This window comes from Paramormyrops kingsleyae, chromosome 16 (assembly GCF_048594095.1).
Source record: "Paramormyrops kingsleyae isolate MSU_618 chromosome 16, PKINGS_0.4, whole genome shotgun sequence".
Taxonomy (NCBI): Eukaryota; Metazoa; Chordata; class Actinopteri; order Osteoglossiformes; family Mormyridae; genus Paramormyrops; species Paramormyrops kingsleyae.
In genome coordinates, this window is record NC_132812.1 from 28,083,579 (window position 1) to 28,106,454 (window position 22,876).

Consider the following 22,876-nt stretch of genomic DNA (forward strand, 5'->3'; position numbering starts at 1 on the left):
AGAGGTGCTCTAGGAGTTCAGTGATTAGAATAGAAGGGATATCCAACCATCCATCTATTCATCCATTTTCTGTAACTGCTTGTCCTATTCAGGGCTCCAGAAGGTCCAGAGCATATTCTGGAGGCTATGGGCGCAAGTCAGGGAACAATCCAGGATGGGGCCCCAACCCATCGCAGGCATAGTAGCCATACAAAGCCATTTTTGTATGAGATCCAGAGTGGTGTGGAGTACTATGGCTATGGCATACTCTGTGGACCTGTTGTGCGCAAAAAGAAATCCAGACTGTACAGACTGATATCTCTAGATATCTCAGCTAGTGTTTAGCCTACATTACGAGTTCATTTATATCTTTCTCCAGTGACGAAAAGTAAAGTAGGATAAATGACGAACAGAACAAACACAAATATCAACCGAACACTAGTGTATAATCAACAAGGTTTTGAAACAGCTGAGGCCAGCAACAGAATATTTAAATGGGAATGCTTTACACCATCATTTGGTATTGATATTGATGTACCAAAGCTGGTGGGGATAATGTTGTGCAAAAATCGAATGTTTGAATGTGAACAATATTACATAGTTCCAGCCCAATTCTCAGCACCAGACCCTCAATCCAGCTGGGCAGTGGTGGCTTAATGGTTAGGGAAGTGCACTTGCAATTGGAAAAATTGCTGGTTTGAATCCCTGACCAGCAAGGCACCACTAAGGTACGCTGAGCAAGGTACTGCCCCCAAGCATTACTCCCTGGGTGCTGAATAAGCTACCCTCTATGATGTCACATATGGGTTAAATGCAGAGGACACATTTTGCTGTGGTGTGTCAACAAACACCACTGATCACTAAATCCAATCCACTTCATTACGATGGCAGCAAGTGCCACTAGTCAAATTATTATAACGTCTATCTTGTCATTCTTTTTATGCACTCTGCATTATATATAAAATCGGATAATTACTGTCATATTTATTCATCGGAATAATTACATTAACACTTAAAGCAGTGTTTCCCAAAGCAGTCCTCGGGGACCCAGAGACGGTCCACATATTTGCTCTGTCCCTGGGAGTTGGGAGGGAGCAAAAACGTGGACCGTCTGGGAGTCCCCGAAGACTGGTGTGACTAACACTGAACTTCATGTCCACTTCGCGGTGTCCACTTCTCAAATATTGGCACCTGCGAAAAAGACAAAACCGCGAGGTAGCATTCAAATGACTCAGCAAACACTTCCGCTTCCGGTCTCCAACGTGAGCATGGCGGATACGCCCACGGATGACGTATGCGCTAACCGAGCCGTTTCAAACGCACAGAGTGTGTCACATGACTTAGTTTAGCGCTTCCGCTTCCGGTCACGTCCATGGGAGCGACGGCAGACAGCCATAAACATCGTGAATTCATCGGGTAGTTATATGGGCTTGTCTTCTGGAACATGGAGCTGTACGCCGCAGGCTCTTTAGGTTTAGAACGGCATGATTCGCTATAGTTAAGGTCATTCAGAGTGAAGGCGTCGCTGGGTACGGACTGCGGGTCCGCTAGCGAAGCTTTGAAGTGTCCGTCATTTGCTGTATATCTGCACATAAATCAGTGGAGAAGCCAAGTCCTTCGCTTAGCGATGCAGGGAGAAAGCACCGCTGTCCGAGTGTCGGAGGCTGAGGGGAAGGTGGAGACGCACACCCAGAGCCGGACGTCAGGCTCCGGGAGAGCAACTTCCCGAAGCTGGCAGTACAGGTACGGTGCACACGCATCTTAACTTCTTCTGCACCTTGTTACTCCTCCTCGGCTCGGCGTTAAGGAGCTGGGCGGCAGGACTTATAAATGACTGACAACTTTACTGATTGACTCTTTATCAGTATGGTTGATCTGTTACTCATTGCTATGTTCTGCAAACACCTGGACCTGCATTCCTGGTTCATCTACACCCATCTAGGCCCTTCCCCGGTTTATTCAAGCGTTTAGTTTGATGAAGCTCTCCCTGTTTTCTGAAGATATGATCCTTCTGATTTTCCGTGTGTCTAAATTATAAAGTACATATGGTCTGCTCCATAACACGGCTTTTTGGGGTGATTTTTTCCCTCGAATAAAAATTGGGACATTCAGCTTCTCTACGCGGACTGTATTGACTTTAGTTTGTCTTCAGTAGTTCCTAATCGTCATATTAAAGTCAAATCACTTTAATTCTTTAAACGAGCGTGTCAAACGGTGAGCTTATGGTAAATTTTCATTCATTCATTTAACTCATTTCATACCATAACATTTTAGACCATTTCAGCCACTTTTAGACCAGTCAGTTATGTGTTGCTTTTAAGTCTGGGACTTGTTATTAGTTAATCTCCTTTCACATCACATCACCAGCACACTCCACTGATTACATGTCTTACTTTTAATCACTATTCAGTCATCACGTGTAGTTTAGCTGGAGCAGAAACCAACTGTGAAAAATGTGGCCATCAAAATATCAAGTAAATTAACTGTTATTCAAAGTCTTAAAATTAGAACATAGCCAGTGTTTATTTTATGTGCCCATAAGGAAGATATTTGTGTGAATTGGTCCCTGTATGGATTCCTTGGTTTCTCTCTCTCCAATGCAGTGATCACATGGAAAACATTGATGGTTACCTGATGAAGTACACCAACCTGGTGACTGGATGGCAGTATCGGTGAGTTTCTCCCCATGTCCGTGCCCAGTGTGTCTGCAGTGAGGGGAGCCCCATATTTTTATCAGCTGATAATCTCTGCACTTGTTGACGGACCCATGGCTTAGTGTAAATATCTGGTGAGTGTCGTGAAGTTCTTATGACCAGTATAACTGAAATATAGTGAAATCACTGCAATTTTCTGGCCCTGGGGGCCTGAGGTATTGTGGTGTTGTGGGTGACTAAGCAACCTGGTCCTTACAGTTTGAATCAGGTGTCCTGTGGATCATTAGGTCTTAAGAACATGAGCTGAAAAGCTCAGAGAGAGAGAGTGTGTGTTTGTGTTTGTGTGTGTGTGTGGGGGGGGGGGTTGCATAGATCACATCATTGGACTATATTGTCCTCAAAGTTTGGTAAAACCTGAAACTTCCTTACGTTTGGGGACATTTTTCAATTTTATAAAAATATCTGTGTCTACAATCAAAAAAGTAAAAATAGGGTTTTTCCCATGTTAATGAATGTAGTGTCCCCATTTAGATAGGTATACCAAGGTGCGTGTGTGAGAGAGAGAGACACACACACACATCTGGTGCAGCTGTGTATGCGGTGCCATTCAAACATGCAGGTTCTTCGTGCTGAACAATGAGGCAGGAGTGCTGGAGTACTTTGTGAATGAGCAGTCCCGACCCCAGAAACCCCGTGGGACACTCGCCCTGGGGGGGGCCGTCATCTCCCCCAGCGACGAGGATTCACACACCTTCACCGTCAACGCCATCAGTGGAGAGCAGTACAAGCTGAGAGGTGCGGGTGCCGGCTTTCCCTGGCTGCTAAGAGACCTGTCAGCTTGCCCGTCATGTTAACCATAAGGAAGCACTGAGCTTCTCAGCCGCAGTTGTCGGGGGGGGGGGTGGTTCAGGTGATTTGTGTTGGGTGGATTTTTTTTGGCGATTACAGCAAAAACTGCTGGCTAATTTGGCAGTAGAGCATCTGCCGTGTACAGCTGCAGCACAGAAATAGAAGTGACAAAACAAATAGGAAGAGACAAAAAACAGTGATGGGGGGGGGGGGGGGGGGTTATGCTTTGACACATCACCTGAATACACATTTTCTGAAAACTGCAGATTCAGCTCTTGAGTTTTAAGTGCAAGCTAGCATGCCTTTAATTTGACCTAAGTAACTTCAGTCCTGACTTTTTTATTATTATTATTTTATTTTAATTTATGTTTTTTGGGAAGAGGGGTGTCTGAGTGCATTGTGTAAAGACGCCCTCTAGGGCACAGGTAGGGTACTGCTGACCGGCTGCCCTCCCCCACAGCCACCGACGCTAAGGAGCGGCAGCATTGGGTGAGCCGGCTGCAGATCTGCACGCAACACCACACTGAGGCCATGGGGAAGGTGAGACTGCGCGCCGTGCCTCTGACACACCCACTGTGAGCTCGGAGCCGCTGTCAGCTGATCCATGATGCCAGTTCCTTCGCATCGCGGAGGAACGGCCCATGAATCGGCCTTTGGTGCGGGTGAAGCATGGCAGTGGCTCTTGGGATCGGTGCTCTTTAACAAATGGTGTCTTGAAGCGGGAGAGTTTTATGCTTCTCTTGGACAGGATGTTGCATTCAGATGGGCCATCGCAGGTCACATTACTGCGTGGAGGTCCAAGTCCAGGCGGCCATTAAGTGGCCCTGCTTAATAGCTTCATGGCTGTACACCTCAGCAGAGAAGCAGATCAGCCCTGCGCTCTCCCGCATATCTCCACGCTCCCCGTCCCCTTTACACGCCACGGCTGTTTGGGCCGCCGTGCTGCTGTAACCTCGCAGCTCACACTGCTTTCTGAAGGAGGCCATTCTCCTCCTCCTTCCCATCTCTTCTGTAACTTTTTTTGGTCATGTTTTGACGTGTGTGTTAACGGGTATTTTGTCACTGTGTTGTGTATGTGTGTGTTCGGCACCTCCTCGCCTGTGTATGTTCCTATCCATGTTACACTCCTGCGTGTGTGTGTGTGCGTGTGTACGTGCATGGTCCCCCCACCCCGTGCGTTAATGCGTGTGCATGCACCCCCCCCCCCCATGTTTGTGCGCGCCGATGTAGAACAATGCTTCTCTGAAGGCACGTAGCTTCTCCATGGCCTCCCAGGGCAGCGCCAACTCGCCCCTGTCCCAGCGCAGGTCGACGCAAAACGCCGCCGCCTTTCTGAACATCTCTCAGCTCAGCAGGGCCTCCTCCCTGTGCTCCAGCAGGAGGTCCCTGCTTCCCGACCACCTGGTGGACGCCCGTGAGGTAGGCTCTGATTTACCACGGCGGAATATGATTAATACTCCCCAATTCAGAAAGAACAAGCTGCAGTCTTTAAAAATAACTCCATGTGAAGAAGCCCCCCCCCACCCCCCAAGTCTAACGCCAACTCCTCTGGAGTCGGAAGCCTGATAGAGAGCCAGGCAGCGCCATCCTTTTCGTTCATGCACCGCTGGGCCCCGGTGGCTCGTTGTCTTCCCCTGCGCAGATGATGACCCAGGCACAGGGCCAGCACAAGGACCTGATCCAGACCATCGAGGGCCTGCCTGCAGCACCCGGGCTCTCCCCGCTGGACCAGGACCTGCTCATGCTCAAGGCCACATCCATGGCCACTATGAACTGCCTCAACGACTGTTTCCACATCCTGCAGCTGCAGCAGGTTGCCCGACAGAGGCGGCCCCCGGGCGGTGAGCGCATTCCCCCCCCCCCCCCCACTCCATTCAAACTCCCCTGTCGCCTGTTTCCGCTGAGCTAACCCTGCTTAGCATGTGGCCGCCTTTGCCTTCCCTTTACGTCGATTAAAGTTTAAGCAGCCCGTCGTTCCTGAAATTCAAGCTCGGACGTCAGCTACTGCAAATCCGTCCAGCACTTTTCTTATCCGGCGCCGCTTTGATCTGGTACCAGACACAGTTTATGATTGATGACCCCCGCACCCCCCGTAGAGTGACTTAAACCCCCTTTAGCCCAGAGTCCCCACCTTCTCTCCCGATGCCTTGACTAGATGCCAGCTTGAGGCCGCTGTGGAGCCCATATGTAACGGAGGTTTTTTTTTTTTTTTTTTTGGGAATCTGTAACTGGTCACTAAAGTGACGACTGAAACCTTAATAAGCCGAGTGTCCGAGGGTCCTGAATGGGGTCGGTCTGCCTTGAATTGTGGCTTTCATGGGTTAAAGGCCATTCCATGCCAGGAATTCATCTTGCGTGATGACAAAACCTCTAACATCACCAGAGTCTGGTCCGTTTTTGGAATTTCATACTATATTTACTCTTGATAGTAAGTAATTATCAGCATTTTCCAGGGTGTATGGCTCCCCATTACGCCGCTTGGAGCAAAGCAATGGAACAATGGTACATAATTGATGAGGAAACGTATCCACGTTCATAGGCTGGACACTGTAACCGGAGTTGATGTTGGGGGGCACTGGGCACAGTGGCAGACGCCTCTGAACTGTGCACCCGTCTGAGCTCCTCACATGCAACTCTTACCCTTGTCTGGTGTCGTTTCCATGGTGATTTGCTTTTCCATTCACACCCGGAGTATGACTATGTGCTAGTTCCTGCTTTATAATGCCCTAGCCTATAGTTAGGGTATGTTACATAAAACAAGGTTTTGTTTAATTTGATGTCTCGCAGAATCCTGTTACACATCATTCATATTTCATCAGCACAGCATGTGACGGAACATGTGGAGCATCCACCAATCAGAGCACTACATTGTGCTGTGGGCGGAGACTCTGTGCTGGTGTGTTTATATATGTTTGTATTGTTTGTTGTTTTTTTTTTGTTTTTTTTTTCTCTTTCTTTGCGGCTGCAGACTCGGGCAGACAAAGTCGATATGCTTGGTGGGAGGGGCCTTTCTAATGCAGGCCCCTCCCCTCCGTGGCTCAGGTTCTGGCCGTGTGCTTACCGTCTGTCACTGACACCGCGCTCATCTCCTCCTCCTCTTCCCTGCGCCGTTACCTCTCTGAGGAGCACCGGGGCCCCAGAGCATGAGCGATTCTGAGTCCGACACCCTGTGTGTGGCAGGTCCCACCATCGAGTGGCTGGAGCCCAAGCTGCCGGACCTGCTGAAGAATGGCACCAGTCTGCCCAGCTTGGCAGCGGCTGACAGCAAAGCAGATGGGGGGGCACTGGAGCGTGTCACTGCAGAGTCCCAGGATTGTGTCGGGGTAGGACTACACATCGTACAGCTGTTGCTCAGAACTTTTTAGGAGGTTTATGGATTCCGTAAAGGGGATGATGATTGATGTTCTCCATGCAGTTGGAGCAAAATAGTAAATGGCTCTCTGATTAATATGATTGTAATAGCGGCTTAAAACCCATGGTAGTGGTCTAGTCGCGATCTAAAGGTCGAGGTTTAATCGCAAAATAATCCGGAATCCCCTCTTGAATGTTTTAGTCAAGACTCTTGCGCAAGCTGTGTCATCTTTACTGAAGTATGACACCTCCCTTAAATGGCCAGTGGAAGCGAGCTGTCTCCACATCGTAATTAATTTATATGCCGAGTCTTTTCCTTTTCCGATTTCTTCTTTTGAATGAACAAAGGTTATACTTCAAGTTGTAGAGCTCAGTGTCTTGGACAGTCAGGGGTATAAGAACGTGTGATGCTGTTTTATCTGAGGTTCCACCAAGGTGCTGCTTCCTTAATATGCTGTATAACCACACAGGTGGACTTGTTCTAGAAGAACATGCAGTGAGGTGACTGGGGAGTAACAAGCACCTCTTCTCCTCGCAGGCTTTGGAGGACATAAACCCTGAGGATGAGGTGGAGGACATTTTCACAGATCAGGAGGATGACCTGGGGGCGATCGAGGAGGAGCGCAGTGTCATTCTGCACCTGCTATCTCAGCTCAAGCTGGGCATGGACCTCACCCGGGTAGGCCCTGTTCCATGGCCGTTTCGAGTTCCAGTTGGCGAAGCTGTGATGGTCGGTTTAGGGTGTAGCTCTTCCTGCACCGTTGCTGATGCCCCTTGTGTTCGTGCAGGTGGTCCTGCCCACCTTCATTCTGGAGAAGCGTTCCCTGCTGGAGATGTATGCTGACTTCTTGTCCCACCCGGACCTGTTCTTGGCCATCGCGGACGGCAGCACCCCCGAGGACCGCATGTTGCGCTTCATCAAGTATTACCTCACCTCCTTCCATGAGGCCCGGAAGGGTGCCATCGCCAAGAAACCTTACAACCCCATCATCGGCGAGACCTTCCACTGCTCCTGGCGGCTGCCCTGCTCCCAGTTCAGCGGCACGAGCGCCTCCCGTGCCGGCCTTCAGGGCGGCGCTCCCGAGTCTTCGGACTTCTACCAAGTGCAATTTGTGGCGGAGCAAGTGTCCCACCATCCACCCATCTCCGGCTTTTATGCAGAGTGTCCCGAGAGGAGGATGGCTGTCAACGCCCATGTCTGGACCAAGAGCAAGTTCATGGGCATGTCCATCGGGGTCTCCATGGTGGGCGAAGGTAGGTAGATTCTTCTACTCCTTGAGTAATTTGTACTGCTGTGCTTTTGGGATGATGGTGTTTTGGGTCATAGACCCCAGGTGTCAGTGCTGCATCTGAAGAGTCAACGATTTGGTTCAGACCACGTTCTGCAAAATCTAAAGGGAGCGCTAAGTCTGAGAGAGAGATCAACTGTTTAACCCAACCGGAGTTGCACACAAATGGTGGCTATCAATTGACCTTTTGAGTTCCTGGTTCTATACAAATATCTATCAGTCCTGACATGAGACGGTGAAGTAGAGTGAGCAGCCTTTGAGCTGAATCGTGTGAATGTATTTCTTTGGGGTCTGGGGACTCTGCAGACATCAGTGCAAGTTATTCGGGGTTTATAGATTATATGGGGATGCACTTCTTTCTGTTGCGTGCAGATGTTGGAGGAAGGCAGTGGCAACAGTCTGTGGTTTGAGGCCAGACGCCATGTCGCTCTTGAATGCCTTTGTTCAGTGATTGACTTCTAGCCAAACCTCAGGAGTGCTGATAAGGTCTGTGGTAATGGTGACCCTAGACCTGTATCACGGGTAAAGCTGGGCTTGTGCCATGTTCTGATTTTCAGCAGTTTTAAAAGGTCCTAACAATTAATATCACCCTCAATCGATTATAAGAAAAGAAAATACGGAGCTGCATCGGGCATAATCCTGCAGGTTTTCTGATTCCCTGTTAGCGCATGGCGTGACGTGTCCCCTGAGACTCCCTGATCTGTGCGCACACACAGGCTGCCTGTACCTCCTCGATCACGACGAGGAGTACACCTTCACGCTTCCCTCGGCCTACGCCCGCTCCATCCTCACCGTGCCCTGGGTGGAGCTGGGCGGGAAGGTAAACGTCAGTTGCGTCAAGACGGGCTACTCTGCGGCCATCACCTTCCAGACCAAGCCCTTTTACGGAGGGAAGCTTCACAGGTAACCGCAAAGACTGAGCGGATTCCTCAGTGGCGCCGGTTTTCCGTCTCCTCCCAGCCATGTTTGCAGTCCTTGCACCATAGTCTGCAGAGCACATAACGGCACCAAATGTGAGAGGAGTGCCTTTAGTTCTGCTTTTGCCTGTTTATCTTTCTGTGGTTACCGTTACCCAGAATTCCCTCTCCTTGCAGTGGCGTAATTGGTTCACTGACACTAGGTCTGGGGAAGAAAGGCTGGGCTGCCAGTGTAGGAGGGCTTTAGCCAGCAGGGGAGGGTGAAAGCTCTAATCAACCTTTCACCAAGACTGTGGACCTGAAAGGAAGATGATCTGTGATCGGAGATGACAAGAGCTCGACCTGTAGATCCTCCTACAGGATCTTCAGGTAGAGCTCTTGTCATCAGCTGAGGTCCTGCAGGCTTCAGAATGTATCGGCCTGCAGCCGAGACCCATTGAACCCTGTAAACGGAGATGGGAGCAAGCGAGCCAGCGCCGACCCTCCCGTGACGTGTGGTCTGCCCTCAGGGTCACCGCCGAGGTGAAGCATGGCCCCAGCAACGCGGTGGTGTGCCGCGTGCAGGGCGAGTGGAACGGCCAGCTGGAGTTCAGCCACGTCAACGGCGACACGCACACGGTGGATGTCACCAAGCTGCCCGTGAGCCGGAAGTGGGTACGACCCATCGAGCAGCAAGGGCCCTTCGAGTCCAGGTAAGGGGGCAGCCTGTAGCTGGGGGTTCCCAGTTAGATGATTTGTTTAATTCTGGAGCTGTAGCTTTCTCCCGTGTCCTAGGGCCAAAAACCTACTGACCTCCCTATGCATGTGTGTAAGTTAGGACATGTGAAATCCTCATATTCCCATAAGGATGAGTGAAGTGTGTCCTATTCTATTATGTTCTATTCTATTCTTCTTTGAACACTAGACGTGTTGCTCCTCGCACGCCCCAGTGAAGTTCATGCATCAGTTCAGTGTTTCGAGGAAGCGATCAGTCCCGGCCACTGATCCACTGTACAGCTGTGAGCCATACAGGCGGTCTCCCTGGCAACAGGCACGGGCGGACGGTCTGAAACGGACGCGTGTGGCTCCTTGCAGGCGCCTGTGGCAGCACGTGACGGAGGCGCTGCGTCACAAAGACATCGAAAAGGCGACGGAGCACAAGCGCCTCCTGGAGGAGAGGCAGAGGAGCGAGGAGAGATGTCGGGTGGAGACGCGGACTGCTTGGAGGACGAGGTACTTTCACAGTGAGGTAAGCTCCTGTTTCTAAATGTGTCTAAATGGCCGCATGTATTAAAATATCCGCCTTATGGTATTTTTGTGCTACGATGCTAATGTACAGTAGCAGTCAGACGTCTGGACCCACCTGCTTTTAATGCATTTGTCTTTATTTTAGATATGTCGTTTGCCTATGGCTTTGAGGCCCTGAAGTAATGCATATCAAACATCGACACGAGCAAGGGCTGTGATCAGCATCTTAACATTTTCTCACATTTTAGACTCTTCAAAATAACACCTTTTTGCTTCGATGACAGCATTGCAGACTCTTGGCATTTCTTTCAACCAGCTTCCAGATGTAGCCACCTGGAAAGCTTCTCCTACAGTCCTGAAGGAGGTTCCACAAGTTCTGTGTACATATTGACTGCCTCGCTCTTACTCTTTTGATCCAACACATCCCAAATCAGGTGTACAGGGTTTAGGTTGGGGGATTGTGGGGACCGGGTCATCTGTCACAGCATCTCTTTCCTTGTTCACAAGATATTACAGTACTTATGTAATGTCAGTGTTTGCTTGGGGTCATTATCTTGTTGGGGAAAAAAAAAAAAGATTTTCGTTAGGTGACTGGCACTGTATCGTACATGCACGGTCACAACACCTCATCTCTTCTCCCCGCAGGGCGACGGCTGGGTGTATCACAATCCGCTATGGAGATCCGTCGGCACTGACCTCTGAGGAACAGCCGGTCCACCGCTCCCTCCGTGCCCCGAGACTCAGCCGATAGCCGCAAGTGGTTCTTTCTGTTTTCTGACGGTTATGGCAAACCTCCTCTGTTCGCGAAATATGCTAGCAGCTCGCGCCTTGAGCGGAGAGAGACGGGCACATGTACGTCACCTCTCGGAGCGTTTAGGCGGCCTGGAAAGATGCATATTTTGTAACGTTTGATTGATACTTTTGTAAAAAAAAAAAAAAAAATAGCGTTTTAATGGTCTATGGATCGTATGTGTACTATTGTAAATATAGGTTCTCCACTGATGCTGCCTTACTACAGACGGACGCTGGCAGTAGAGCATTTGATCAGGTCTGGCTTGGATCGGGGATCTGGACAAGGTGTTATCTTATCAGGGAGCTGGAGCACGTGACGCCATTACCTTTAGAAGTCCAGGCCTGCAGTGCAATTGTACCTCACCCCCACCCCATTTCCTAGAACAGTTTAACTATACAACACAGGAGTTTAATGACCTTCATGGAAACACTACCTGAGCGTTTCTGTAGGAGTCCAGGTGCAGGCTGGATGTGGCCAATACCGGTCACATCCTCATAATTGGGAATGTGCAGGTTGGTTTTCTCACGGTAGCAATAATGTCCATGTCAACCCGACGGGCATCGTGCGGTGCACTCGGGGGTAAAGGCTGAAAAGCATGTAGCTCTCCTCAGAGTGCCCCATTAAATGCTGATTGTAGGCTATGGCATCGTCACTGGTTTCTAATGTGTGACGAGCCCTCGTTTGATTTCTAATGTTTATCTGATGGTGGGGGGAGGGGTCTTCTCTGTAGCTTGTTTGTGACCATTCCAAGGACAAATGAGTTTTGAGGGATAGGTGGGGACATGGTGAGTCTTCTGAGAAACTCTGTAGCTTGAGAAACCTGCCGGCTGATTCGTATTTGAGTGGCTTAACTGGGATTTGACTCAACTGCGGCGTTTTTGTCCATCAGTCAGACATGCCGTCGTACAAGACGCAGGAATCGGAACGGTTGACGGGCTGAACTGTAGGACACGCAGCTCAATGGGAGGAGAAGCGCGGATAAGAAGGTTATGGCCATAGATCTTTCCTCTGTTCAAGCCCCATCTCTTCACTAAATTCCTGCATCTCCTGTACAGTAAGAACGTCCACCAGTGTGGACAGGAGAGAATCAGTGCTCAGCCTCTCAGCCCAGCAATCAAATTCTTATTCCCTGACCGACAGTCAATTCTGCACATGTGTGTTTGCTCTAAATCCATAAGCTTTCCCCTATTCAGTGTGGTGCCTTAAGCTACGTTGTTGTTCTGGATGCGTCTTCCATTTCGCCTTCATCTTCAAGCCGTCTCAAGTACCAGTCATCGCTGTGAATGGCTTATATGCACATACTGTACTATGGTATTCTGACGGTTTACTCGATCCCTGAAAAGACGGCCCGGCTGTCTGCTCTGCGATCCGTTGAATCCGGTGGGGCCGAGGGAACCCGCTCAGGGTGATGAAGATGGCTGCCCACAGGAAGCCCCCCCGGGGGGGCCTCATGAGCTACATTGTGGATGGATTCTGTACACATTGACCTGTGAAATGCACTGACATGCAATTTAATGGCAACTCCTTGTAGACGTAGATAAGTGTGTTAATGAATGAATAAATAACTACTAATCAATTTGTTTATTTCAGAGTTGTCTCAGTATTTTTAACACCATGATAAATGTAGAACATCTTTTAACTGATACTCACTGAAAAAGGTTGATGCAGAATCATAACACCTAAACATACATGACTCCAGGCAACACGGTTAAATTTCTCATCTGGGAATATTAACGTAAATTAAAACCCCAACACATTTCACGACTTTTCTAAGTAAACCTTCTATAGCAGGACTCTTCAAATCTGGACCAATTCCAAATCCAGGCCTTGTTTTCAGTTCTCCCAGGTAGTTGGTTTAATAATTACTGATTCTGATTGGTCAGAGGCTTCACACCTGGCTCACAGGTAAAGGAAGGCTGGAAAACCAGCAGGGCTCGAACCTCAAGGACCGTGATTTGAATAATAGGGTTCTATAGGATCTCTTGTGTGCTTATGAGCACATGATCATTCAGTACAATTGTATGCTTTTAAATATGCAAAGATGGTGCAGGTCACATCTATATAGTCAAACAGACTCACCACAACCTGAATTTGAATTTATTTACCTGAATTTGAATGTGTTAATCTGAACTTAGATTTCATTACCTGAATACTAGAATCTGATTTTAAATACCTTTACCTGAACTTAAATTCAGATTTCAGATCCAGATTCTATAATTCATTTACTGAACTTGGAATTTTGTTGCTTGTGTGGTTATAAAAATTCAAGTTCGGGTTGTGAGATTCAGGTTGTAAAATTCAGGTTCAGAAAACATCTGCAATACTCAGAAAGAACTAATTAAGTACAATCATGGTCAATCACAAAACAGGTCAATTTTACAGCTGAATTTTACAACCTGAACTTGAATTTTTATGCTCAGGTAATGAATTCAATTTCAGTATCTTTAATTCAGGTTCTGGTATTCAGGTAGTGAAATTCAAGGTAGATTGTGGTGAGTCTGATTTTAGGCCATAGTCATCTGGGGATTGTCTGCTCCCTCCATAAAATGTGGTCATAGAGGAAATCTTTTTACTTTGTGACCATTTGGTCTTTTTACTTGCGAGCAAGTTATTCCAACAGATAAATTTAGCTTGACTGCTTACAACAGTGATTAGAGGGTAAGTGCTAATTACAGCATTTTCTAATAAGCTTTCTTTCATGCTTATTATGGATTTCATACATTTTCTTCCATATGGAAGAACTAAGGTAAATAAAGCTTTAAAATCTTTCATATCATTGTGGAGATTCTTGTACTAAGTACCTACAATGTCTTAATGATGGGTTTAATCGCATGAAAATGTATACAGTGTCACACCACACACAGCCAGGGATCTCTGGGAAGCGTTTGCATCTTTTTGCAATTATTTCTGGCAGTTATGGCTTCCTAAATAAAGACATGTGTTTTAAACACATGCTGGGATTGCAGTTTAACCAGATAATCTTCAAACTTCTAAGCAGTGCAGAAATTAAATGACTGCCTGCAAATTCTCGAAATCAAAAGGCTTGACTAGAATATAAAGTGATCGTATAAACATTAAAAAAAATAAAGGAACCACCCCAGGTATCTCAGCTGGCTTATCACCAGTGGGCTGGATTTTTTCTTTAAATCTGGGCTGATCACACTGAATCAGTTCCTTGTTTCTAGGAGACCAGTACTGGTTGGGTGCACAAGACCACCCAGATCTAGGCCACGTGCCCAAAGCAAGACCATAACAATTCACAGTGCTGGCAGTGTTTCTAGAAAATATTTGCTAACTGTTGGGACGGTACAGTGAAAATGAATATATGACAGACTTTTGAGAAGCCTCTCCAATTTCCTGTTTACTTCTCGCTGTTGTTCTCAGCATATAACTCTGCTTTGCAGAAGAAAGATCTTAGGTGCCTTCAGGAGGATCGATTGCAGGGTAATGTGGATCTTGGATGGAGACCAGCTCCTTAAACAGTACTTAGCCTGAATTTCAGTCTGTCAGACAGCTCCCTCAGCTGCCTGGGTAATGCCTCACACCTCTGTGACCGCTGTGGGGGGATCCGTGACGGAAGAGGTGGATGGTGTGATGTGGCCCAGGCTTTGAAAGCAAGAGGCAGGTGGAGGCTGTTGGTTGTTGTTGAGCAGATCCTGGCCGCCGTCCTCTTCACCCATACTGTTAAAGCGCTCCACCACACACTGTGCAGTCAGCCTGGCTTCAGGATCGTGGTCCCAGCATTCAACGATGGTAGAACATAAAAGCTTCATCCCCTACAGAGAAGGTCAGGAGATGGTCAGGTCTACAGTGGTGGCAGTCATGGAGCTTTTAAATACAGTCCAATTACAGAATATTTTTCTTTCCAATCGGGAATTGGTTTTGCTTTGAATGTTATACGTCTGTGGGGAAAAGATGTTAATTATTTGGTTGTGTTTATAAATCCATTCTATGAAACATTATTAACTTTGTCACGGGACAGAGGCCAGCTTCACGGGGGATGTACCTGGTGTGTGGTCCAGCTGGCAGGGATATCTGGCCGACCTCTGTCGCGTAACACAAGGTCCCTCATGCTCTCCACACATGGCTGCTCACATACTTTGGACCTGAAGGGCGGCTCGTAGCTCTTCACCTCTGCAAAAAACGACAGCAGGTGACTCGCTACTGAGGAAGCTGCCATGGAAATCGGGGAACCTGGCATAACGCTGAAGGCAGCCCTGCAACGTTCTCTTGAACTTCTGCAAACACTGCTGCGGACAGAGGTGGCTAGTTCAAGATCCAGAAAGTAAAAATCCACACCAAGGTTTTGTTTCAAACAGCCAATTGAGTATAAAGAGTCACAATCATGGAGTACTCAGTTGTTTGGTTGAAATAAAATCTTGGTCTGTTTTTTTTTTACTTTCTGGACCTGAACTGTCCACTTAACCTCTCAGTTAATTACGAAATAAGGAAACTGACCAAAAAAACACCTTACCTCCAATTGCATCACAGCGAGAGACCATTTCCCAGAGCACTAAGGCCAAGGAGTAGACATCTATCTGTTTGAAGGCCTCCAGATCCTCAAGGTTTACCCTGGACTCCAAAACTTCTGGAGCCATGTAGCGTGCTGTCCCCACCTGGTGGTCAGTGAAAAAAGACCAACAGGCTGATACAGGATAGCATATGCCAGAGCTATTCAACTCACGGTCCTCGGAGGCTGAGCACTGCTGATTTTCTAGCCTTCCTTTATCTGTGAGCCAGGTGTGAAGCCACTGGCCAATCAAAATCAGCAATTATTAAATTCTCTGGGGGAACTGAAAACACGGCCTGGATTTGGAATCGAGGGCCAGATTTAAATGGGGGGTGGGCATATGGTGTATTACAAGCTGTTAGAGGAGCAGAATATAGTAGGAGTATCTTAAGGGAATGATTTTATTGAAATAATGAATGAGCAACGTCAAACATCTATTAAGTCTTTAGATGATTAGCCACAAACTCGCATTGACGCATGCGATGAAAGAGTGTTTGGGGGGAGGCCTACACCAAATACCTGGCCACTGTTGGCGACGTCGTCCACGGTGAGCAGGACGTCAAGCCTGAGCGCCAGCCCAAAGTCGCACAGCGCACACTCCTTTTGGTTTTTCACCACGATGTTGCTGGTCTTCAGGTCCCGGTGAGCCACGGGTACTTTGGGTGAGCCGCAGGGCGTGGTGTCACTGTGCAGATGGGCCAGGCCCTGTGCCACAGATCCGGCCATGGCGTGCAGCTCCGCCCAGCTTAGCACATGGCCCACCAAGAAGTCCTGCAGGTTGCCCAAGTCGTGGTAGGCTGTGATGAGCCAGTATTCTCTGTGAGGAGAACAGGGGCCACCCCCCCTCTCTTCTGCTGTCAGCAACTGCACCACGTTCTCGTGCTTCAGGTCAGGGTCAGAGAAAATGGCCCGCTCATTCTGCCAGGAGTTGTACTCCTCTGCCGGGAAGATTTTGACGGCCACCGTCTCATACTGGCTCCTGGCACTGTGGCCGAGTCGAGCCCGCCATACCTCCGCGAATCGTCCCTTCCCTACCATCTCTTCAAGTGTGATCGGCAGAAGCTCCACGCTCACATCCGCACCGTCAGCGTCGCCGGGTGAGGAATCCCCGGTCACGGCCAACAGCTTGCCCTGGGGACTTCCCCTGCTCCGACCCTCGGGGGGGTCCAGCGACTGGTAGCGGGTCCGTTTGGGGGCCCAATCTTTGGGCTGCTTGGCTGACTTCCGTGTGCGGTAGAAGTAGAAGGTCATAGTGACGATTATGGCCACCAGGAGGAGTGGGAGCAGACTGATCACCACCACTGGTATGACATCCTTACTCGGGAGCTTCAAGAGGCCTAAGAACCCAAAGACGTACACGTGAGAGCATGAAGCAGAACTCCACGAAACCAGCTATTCAGAATCTAAACAAATGTGGTGCAGTGCCCACTGTCTATGGGCACTTTTAGAGCTTCATAGGTATAGTAACAAATTTGCTGTTGATGGACCTCAAACATCTTGGTAATTTCACATCTTTCACAGACAGGAGAAAAGCAATGCAGGGTCTGTCCTTCATCTGACTGTCATATCTGAACAAGTGGCTCCACGCATCAGTAAAGTATATCTAGGCTGGAGACACAGAAGGATCAAGACTAATGGAATCCTGCCTGTGTCCCTGATAAACTGTGGTGACAGGGTTCAGGAGGGCCGATTACCGTTGGATCCCTTGTCAAATATGAGCATGTCGTTACACTCCTGCTCACTGGTGCAGCCACAGATGTATGTGCTGCCCTCTTCTGATGGCTGGGCCACCATCACACATTGGGTGGTGGAGTAGTTGGAGATCAGGACACGCTCGATGGGCATCTGGGGGTGGTGGCATAATGTCCGCACGCTGACACTGACATTGTCCTGTTTCCTGGGACCCCCCCCCCCCCCACAAGACAGAGTCACACTTTTAAACTTAGTCACGAGCAAACGGCACACATTTGAAAAGGGTCACCTGAAACTGAACGAAAGATCAGGTGTTCACCAAACAAAGGAAGCTGTCTACCGCACCATCAAGGTGAAGACTATGAGTTTGCAATAAAAACACTGAAAGGATGAAAAACATGTCTGTGTCATTTGTCATTCAGGCAAATCTTATCATGTAGATCTGCAGTCACGTCCGTGCTGTGAGCAGTAGGAGGGGCATAACAATACTATAATACCATGATCCCTATGGTGTAACTTTGGGTTGAACATTGGGGGGGCTGAAGCCTCCACACATTTTGTAATTCACGCCCATGAGGGAACCTGAACTGAAATAAAATCAACTTCATCTATCAGATATTCCACTGACAATAGCATAATATCATTTTTGATACATTGTTACACCAGATGAAATATTACAGGATATGTTCTTAGACGTACCACACAGCCACACAGATTTCCTCAGACAGCTCACAGTAGGTGCTGAAGGAGCAGTTGCTGGAGCACACGGTGCCCTCGCACTCGGGGCTGGAGTGGTCGCACCATTTGCAGACGTTGGTCTTTATGTTGCTGAACGCCAGCACTCGGGAACCTGAGGGACAGAGACACAGATTGCGGTTCTCAAGGAGGGCAGATGGGTGTTTGCTTGCCAGTGCACAGCTGAACGAATGATTAAAAAAACAAAACCAAATAATCAAGCCTGCGTGCTTGATTCGAGTCTGGCACTCTTGCCTTGAATCATCATTGCAAACAACTCTTGCTGTGATTAATATGCAGAGGCGTAGGGACAGGACATGCAGGGCAGGCGATTACCCGAAGCTCCCCAGGGAGGATGATTACACAGTACATTGCAACGACAAATCTGCTTTATTTGTATATTCTGTTTCTCACAGTAAAATGGAAAAAAAAGGAATTTTGTTTATTAAATCCTTTGATTATATTATTAAATTACATTTCACAGTAAAATAAAGGTAATAAATGTTTCCATGGTGGGGGAGGTGGAGTTGGGGGGCCTATAGAGTTTTTTTGCCTAGGCCTCCCAGTCTCATGTGTAGGTATGGATGTATGTTACATGTTGACATTTCAACAATGTTGTTAGGGTGTGTGTAGTAAAGTGCCGTAAAACCTGAAATTTCCCTACTTTTGGGGACATCTTTTGAGGTCCCCATTTGGATAACCTCAGTTTTATAAAAATCTGTGAATGCAATCAAAAAAGTAAAAATTGTATTTTGGTTGGTTACTTATGGTTAAGGTTAGGGATGGGTAGGGGGTAAGGATGTCGTGATTGGGATTAGGGTTTTTCCCATAGAAATTAATGGATGGTCCCCATTTAGATAGGTAGACCAACATGTGTATGTGTGTGTGTGTGTGTGAGAGAGAGAGAGAGAGAGAGAGAGAGAGAGAGAGAGAAGGAGACAGAGAGAGAAATCAAGAGAGAAATCGAGATAGAGACAGACAGGGCAATTTTCTCCAGTCTTTTAATATCCAGTCTCCTTAAAAAATGTCCCTTCACAACATATTAATGACCAATAAAAAACATATGACAACTTTGTTCATGAGAAATACAGCGATTCAAAGCTGCGTAAACAATAAACGGAATACTGTGCACAAATTTCTGAAAAGCCTCCAATTGCTAACCAATACCAGCCATGAAAACGCCCTCATGGGAATAACAGTGAAAGCGGAGGGGTAAATTAAAGGCAGGATAAGCAGAAAAGATCCCCCTCCACTTTGAAGTAATGAAGATCAGCAGTGACTGACCGCTCCAAGATTAAATGAGAGCCAGAAGGGCTGAGCAGAGCCAAGTCTCGAGCTGTGCCCCTCCCCTCCTCTCTGGGGAAGTACTGCGAGTGGAGGCATACGGGCGGCCATAACGTGTGACCGATATCTGTTTGTCAGCCTGGATGAATATAAAAGTACATACATACAATTTTATGGAAATTCAGTGATGTCAGTGAACCTTTTTTTAAAATTTCTTCCGGGAATAGAGCAACAATGCATATCAGGGGTGTTGCAGGGTCTTAAAACATCAGACCGAATGTGTCCGAGGGTCATCATATTGAATTCTCTTTCTCTCTCTCTCTCCCCCCAAAGTTATGATGAGCGCTACGTAGGTGTTAGGAAACACAGCCTTGGAATAGGACAGTTGTGACTTGTGAAATTCTGAAACTGTTAGATGTTACAACATTTAAGCTAAATAAGTTGGTCAAGGATTGTTTAGATTCATCCGGCACTTCAGCCCCGAGCCCGTGACGCGTCTGACGTACGCCGAGTGCATACAAGAAGAACACAAAGAAGAAATGGATAGAGTAAATGTAGCCTTAACGGCAACGATGCAGACCAGCGTACGTAGTGCAAAGGGAAGGGGGGGATGAAGATTACAGACTTACACTAAGGACATCCTTCTTAGCAATCGAGTGTACAGAAAACTAAATGTATAACGTCAAAAGTAAATATCCGTGCAATCAACTTGAGAAATTGTAATTATAATGCTGAATTTCAGGGACTGAAGATTGAAGCGAATAGGTGGCACGTGCTCTCGTTAGAGCTTTTATTGCTACATTGTGTTCGGGGCGGGTCAGGGTCACACTGGATGCCCATCAAAAGCTGAATAAATAAACACAAACTCAACGAGATGGCCGTGCTTCGAAGAGCTGTCCCTCATCTCTACTGTCACTGATATTACCGGTAGTTAGTTAACATTTTATAGTCTGGCTTGATGAAGATTTGCTCGTTCTGGAAAGTGCAAACTGCCAGAAAGATGGATTAGGCTATTTAATGCAAATAGACAGCATACTGTAGAAAATTGTTGCGCGTCTCTATTCGGTTACTCATTTAGAAAACCTCCGAGAGGGGTGGACAATACTTTTGTTGTTACATTTGTTACTGACTATTCTCTCTCGCATGGCAAAAAATAACCTATTATGTAGTCCACTTGAATCATTCTTTGTTACAATCTAGGCGGTCACCCTTCAGCATCGGTGCCATGCATGCAGATAAAACCATTTAGAATCCGGAAAATGCAAAAGGTCGCTGTTTCAGTCGCTTATTTTCATATTTTACTAAATTATTAATAGCGCCATTGTATAGGTTAGCATTTAACCATTATATTGCAGGCTGTGGGAAACGCGGTTACCAGAAAGAAAGTAAATTAAAGGCCTATAGGTTATTTCAAATGCGTTTGGGTATTTATTATTAAATAAATATATATTCTTTTATTTCAGAAAACCATGTTTTTTTTTCGCTAACTCCCAAAAATCACAGCTCATTTGAAAGCAAAAGATTTACTGACTCGAAAAGAAACTGATTAAAACGCATCGCAGTGGTAATCTTCACTTTCCATTGCTTCCAACATATTTTACCACAAACGCGGGCAGACTCAGTTTTCTATGGGGCCTAGATTGACATGGGTAGGGAGCCCCTAAGTGCGTCATTGGAGACATTTTTGGAGCCGAAAGAGAAACGAGAGGGAATTATTCACAGTGGAACATCAATAATATTCTAATCAAAGCGCGGGATGCCAGCGGTAATACTATACTGATCAGAGTGGGGACGGGAATGCAGTCGGTGGTATTTGTTGATGTGGGGGCGAGTATCGCGCCGGAGGATCGATCGGTCAAATTTAAGAAGCTTATCTATTCCCACTTTTGCTAAGGTATACTCTTGAAGTTTTGCGTACGTTCGTTTAATTGTGTTCAGCCAACATCTGTTCACAAGTTGTCTACAACTCTAGCGGGATAGTGTCAAACACACGGGAGATGTAGGCTAATGTTCATCTTGTATCTTTGGGCCAATTTCTTCTTGTTGCTTTGTGTCTAAAATGTTGCTATAGTTTAAGTGATTATATTATGCTATATCCTTAAATGTAACTCTGGAAATTCTGTCTTCATGGGGCCCCTAGTTCTCCGGGGCTCCGGCAGCTGCCTACCCCTGCCTTATGGTAAGTCCACTCCTGGCCGCAACTACTACACAAGAAATATATGTAGACGATATGAACAGGTCTAAATGGGTAAACAAACAAACAAACAAACAAACAAGATGTCGTCAGGTACAAGTATTTTAATATTTTTAATCTTATCACTGTTTACAAAACACACTAACTATAATTTCAAGAGTAAAAGCTCTGGGGTATTTTTGTCTAATAATGCTATTTATTCTAGTGTTCGCTACGTCTCTCTTAAACCCAATATCTCAAACTTTTGTATGCATAACCAATTACATTCATACGTACAAACATATACATCTACATACATAGGCTACATACTGAAGTGTTATTTTTTCAAAAAACATAATATATTAATCTTTTCAAAAACTGTAAAAGAGGTCATCGCTTGATCATTTAGTTTCTTCATTAAACGAATTAATTTTAGAAATGCTGTTACATGAGAAAAAATTAAAAGGATAAACAGACGTGTTATGCTATACAAATAATAATTCAGAGACTATAGTAAGGCTACAACATCGCGCGTGAATGAACAGCAGATTCTCTAACGTACAGTAAGTGCTGCACATGCAGCGACACATCCCAAGAAAACACAAGATAACAGCGATGCATTCTTCGCATTTTGTCTATCTTATCGTGTAACTGGGGCAGAAATCAATTATATTGAAACGCCTGGATTTGCCGCAAAATAAATGGAAAACTCAGCGGATTGTGTATTTTCGAGATATAGCCTATATCTATGATAACGTTTTTAAGGTTTAGCGTAAATTCAAGTGCAATGCTTATGGCTCTTCAGCAAATAGCTAGTGGAAACAATGGCCCCTTAAAAAGTGGAGACGGAATTAGGAAGCGATCAAATACTCACAGAAAAATACTAGCAGAACGGATGTTACCGAGGAAAAAGTCCGGCACCCCATATTCAGGTTATAAAAAGTAGCACACCGATGCGTCCGAAGTTAGTCTACTTTTAATAATTTTATCTGCTTCCGAATGTGTGTCCAGGAGGCAAGTACACACGACTTAAAGTTATATTTCATGGAAAAGGGGCTGTTTGGATTTCGGGGGTTTTGGTTTCGTGTAGGCGGATCCAGATGTTTTCAATCCTGCTGTGAAACAGGGGCCGCCCAGGAAACTTGCGCTACTTTCCTACTCACTGCCGAGTAATACTTTTATTCTTATTTAGGCCTACAGAACACAGTAATTTTTTTTAACATTTTCCACGACAAAACATCAAAATTTGCTCCCTTTTGCAGTTCTTCATTGATATCCTACATGATGCAATTTCATTTTCTTCTCATTTACAAAAACCAAACACCAGAACAGTTTTCAAAGCAATGAATTGTCATTATACTCTTCAAATGTTCTTCAAATACCCTGTGAAACTAATATCAACCTTATCAAATTATCAATAAGT

General features: G+C 46.6%; 2 protein-coding genes across 3 annotated transcripts; one reads left to right on the forward strand and one right to left on the reverse strand.

The window, feature by feature from the left end:
- Positions 1–1,339: 1,339 nt before the first annotated feature.
- osbpl11 (oxysterol binding protein-like 11) lies at positions 1,340–12,643 on the forward strand. Of its 2 annotated transcripts, none has more exons than XM_023837807.2 (13): positions 1,340–1,722; positions 2,583–2,651; positions 3,253–3,428; positions 3,943–4,022; positions 4,713–4,901; positions 5,125–5,323; positions 6,663–6,805; positions 7,372–7,512; positions 7,622–8,087; positions 8,839–9,025; positions 9,549–9,731; positions 10,114–10,267; positions 10,912–12,643. In XM_023837807.2, exons 1-13 carry the CDS (start codon positions 1,607–1,609, stop codon positions 10,966–10,968), a joined length of 2,160 nt encoding a protein of 719 aa, XP_023693575.2. In that variant the 5' UTR covers positions 1,340–1,606; the 3' UTR covers positions 10,969–12,643. The 2 variants fall into 2 exon arrangements, with proteins under 2 accessions (XP_023693575.2, XP_023693576.2); XM_023837808.2 differs by having other exon boundaries at positions 4,758–4,901.
- On the reverse strand, positions 12,626–22,547 carry tgfbr2l (transforming growth factor beta receptor-like). Its single transcript, XM_023837809.2, has 7 exons — positions 22,328–22,547; positions 17,961–18,111; positions 17,264–17,466; positions 16,089–16,906; positions 15,534–15,675; positions 15,066–15,193; positions 12,626–14,835 (listed from the first exon to the last, which is right to left on the reverse strand). The coding sequence occupies exons 1-7, from the start codon at positions 22,377–22,379 to the stop codon at positions 14,599–14,601; spliced, it is 1,731 nt and encodes a 576-aa protein (XP_023693577.1). The 5' UTR covers positions 22,380–22,547; the 3' UTR covers positions 12,626–14,598.
- Between the last annotated feature and the right edge of the window lie 329 nt (positions 22,548–22,876).